Source organism: Limulus polyphemus, unplaced genomic scaffold (assembly GCF_000517525.1).
Source record: "Limulus polyphemus unplaced genomic scaffold, Limulus_polyphemus-2.1.2 Scaffold4209, whole genome shotgun sequence".
NCBI lineage: Eukaryota > Metazoa > Arthropoda > Merostomata > Xiphosura > Limulidae > Limulus > Limulus polyphemus.
In genome coordinates, this window is record NW_013669819.1 from 93770 (window position 1) to 96642 (window position 2873).

Sequence of the window (2873 nt, forward strand, 5' to 3'; positions counted from 1 at the left end):
ACAATGAATCGGCTATATTTTTAACTATTTATAAATATGCTGTAAACAATGAATCGGGTATATTTTTAACTATTTATAAATATGCTATAAACAACGATTCGGGTATATTTTTAACTATTATGAAACATGCTGTAAACAATGCAGAGTAAGTATATTTTTATGCATTGTGAAACATGCTGTAAACAATGAATCGGCTATATTTTTAACTATTTATAAATATGCTGTAAACAATGAATCGGCTATATTTTTAACTATTTATAAATATGCTATAAACAACGATTCGGGTATATTTTTAACTATTATGAAACATGCTGTAAACAATGAATCAGGTATATTTTTAACTATTTATAAACATGCTGTAAACAATGAATCTGGTATATTTTTAACTATTTATAAATATGCTGTGGAAAAAAAGACAGTTAAGTGATATTTGTAACATTATGTTTGGGAAAACTACAAGTAGTCTTATATTACATTCCTGCATTGTCAAGGAATTTAACTTTGCTTGAGGAATTTCATCTTTTTAGTTGGCTTTCCCAATAAGGAGGCTCAACTCGCAATCTGTGGGTTGCGGGTTCGAATCCCCATTACACCAAACATGCTCACCCTTTCAGCCATGGGGGCAATATAATGTGATGGTCAATCCCACTATTTATTGGTAAAAGAGTATCCCAAGAGTTGGCAGTGGGTGGTGATTACTAGCTGCCTTCTCTCTAATCTTAAACTGCTAAATTAGGGACGGCTAGTGTAGATAGCTCTTGTGTGGCTTTGCACGAAATCCATAACAAAGAAACAAACAAACCCCCAATAAGGAATGCAGTATTCATCCATATTCCTTTAGTTATGACCAATTAAAGTGAACATATTGCATGGATTAAATTAAAAACACAATTTGTGAGAAAATTCAATTTTACATGAGGGAATGTAAACTTCCTGATAGCTTTCCCTTGAGTTAATGTAATTTTATTTCATTGTTTCTATCTCTGGTTGGGTGGATTGATGTTTTTATTATCATGTTCACAACATACATTACAAGCAGGGTGGATTGATAACTTTTCAACCAATGTTCATTATACTTCATTTTAAAAATTAGTTTTTCTGCTTTACATATTTCTAGGGTGTTTGGAATTGAGAAAGATCGTGTGTTGTTCTTGAATGACTTTTTAAGTGCCGTGGGGCAACTGAAGTTTCGAGGAACTTCACTTTTGTTACGCTCACCCCAGTCTGTTCTCTCTATTATGAAGAAGAGGTAAGTGTGTGTGTGTGTGTGTGTGTGAGTGAAAATTATTTAAAACAAATTGAGATCACAACTCGGAACAGATTTTTATATATAAATAATAACAGATTCTATAAATAATGTGTTTTTTTTTAGCTGTGGTAGAAAATTTTTAGCCTACAGAATAACTCTTGAATAACATGTTGTTGAGTTCTAGGAGAAAATGTTTAGCCCATAGAACAAATCTTCAATAACATGTTATTAAACTGTAGGAGAAAATATTTAGCTCACAAAATAACTATTCTGCACCTTCTTTGTTGAATTCATGACAATATCATTCTGTTAGATACAGTAAATTTTAGTGTAAAGTGAAAGTATCCTGGTGTAGACCTATCAGTCATTTTGTGTAAAGAAATAAAGCTCCTTTTAGCATAATAGTAGGCTAGAAGACACAACATACAACACAATGTATTTTGCTACTTATTTTGTTCAAAATTTATGTTTAATGACATTAGAAAAGCATCAATACTTTCTAGTCTCAAATATTATTCCATCTTTGAGCACACATAATATGAAATGTAATTTTGTGTCAAAGGAGGAATAAAATTGTAACTTACCAATGTTAATATTAACTTTGAGTAATAGTTGTTTCAGAAAATGTGCCACGCATGTTTCACAATAAGAATGATTCTGAACTGTAAGTTTTACAGTTCTTTTGAAATTAACTTGTTCCAGTCCAACTACTTGCTTTGTAATAAATAAATATGAAATAAACCCATTTAGTATTTTCTAAGCAAACTGCATCATTAACATCACATTTCTTGAAGAGAGTCCCTACTCGGTTTTTGTTGTTTTGTTTTATTCACCCATGAAGAACAGCTTTAAATCAATATCAGTGTCTTTCAGTTTGGAAGCCTGTGATGAAAAAGTTTTATTGTTAAAATTTTGCACTGCTTGTTATATGTGGTAAAACATTTCTTTTTTTCAGCTTTAATAGTTTTGTATTTTTTGAAATAAACAAGAACCTTCTTTTTAAAGATAAATAAAATTATTGTATTCTCTTTTAATTATGTGAAATCTTATACTTGGTTTTATTGTAATTGATTTAACTTATTTTTTTTATTCCATTTGAGTTGCAAAGACAGTGGAAAACAAAATGAACCACCATTCAAACGACAACGGTCTGATCATTGCCAGCAAGGTGATGTTGAAGCAAATCGTTTAGACACATCTTCACAGTTTGAATACAGTAATTATGAAGTTGATGAAGCATCAAGTAAGCTTATATGCTAAATAGTACAATGTTTGAAAAAAAAAAGATGAAAGTTTAAGAGCTGAAGTTAGGATGTTTTAGGTAATAATATATTCAAAAAGTAATAAGCATTGTATTTTTTTTTATTTTCATCACTTTTTGAAATAGTAAAAATATTGCAAAGCACTGAAGATAATTTGAACAATAACACTTACATTAAATAGTAATTAAGTTTTTTTAAATGAGTTGCAATAGTATATGAGGAGTAAGCTGGGTTGTTCAACACCCTTCAAAGAAAAGTGATTTGTTCATGCTTTGTTCAACACCCTTCAAAGAAAAGTGATTTGTTCATGCTTTGTTCAACACCCTTCAAAGAAAAGTGATTTGTTCTTCTGGAATAAATAC

The 2873-nt window shown here is 30.1% G+C and overlaps 1 protein-coding gene across 1 annotated transcript in view; it reads left to right on the forward strand.

Moving 5' to 3' along the window:
- Positions 1-119: 119 nt before the first annotated feature.
- Positions 120-2873, forward strand: part of LOC106470768 — a gene marked incomplete at its 3' end in the record, with an annotated part of 5958 nt that continues 3204 nt past the window's right edge. Inside the window, exons 1-3 of the mRNA XM_022399400.1 lie at positions 120-145; positions 1118-1249; positions 2350-2492. Of these exons, the coding sequence (XP_022255108.1) occupies positions 120-145; positions 1118-1249; positions 2350-2492 (301 nt within the window). The remainder of the gene's footprint in view (positions 146-1117; positions 1250-2349; positions 2493-2873) is intronic.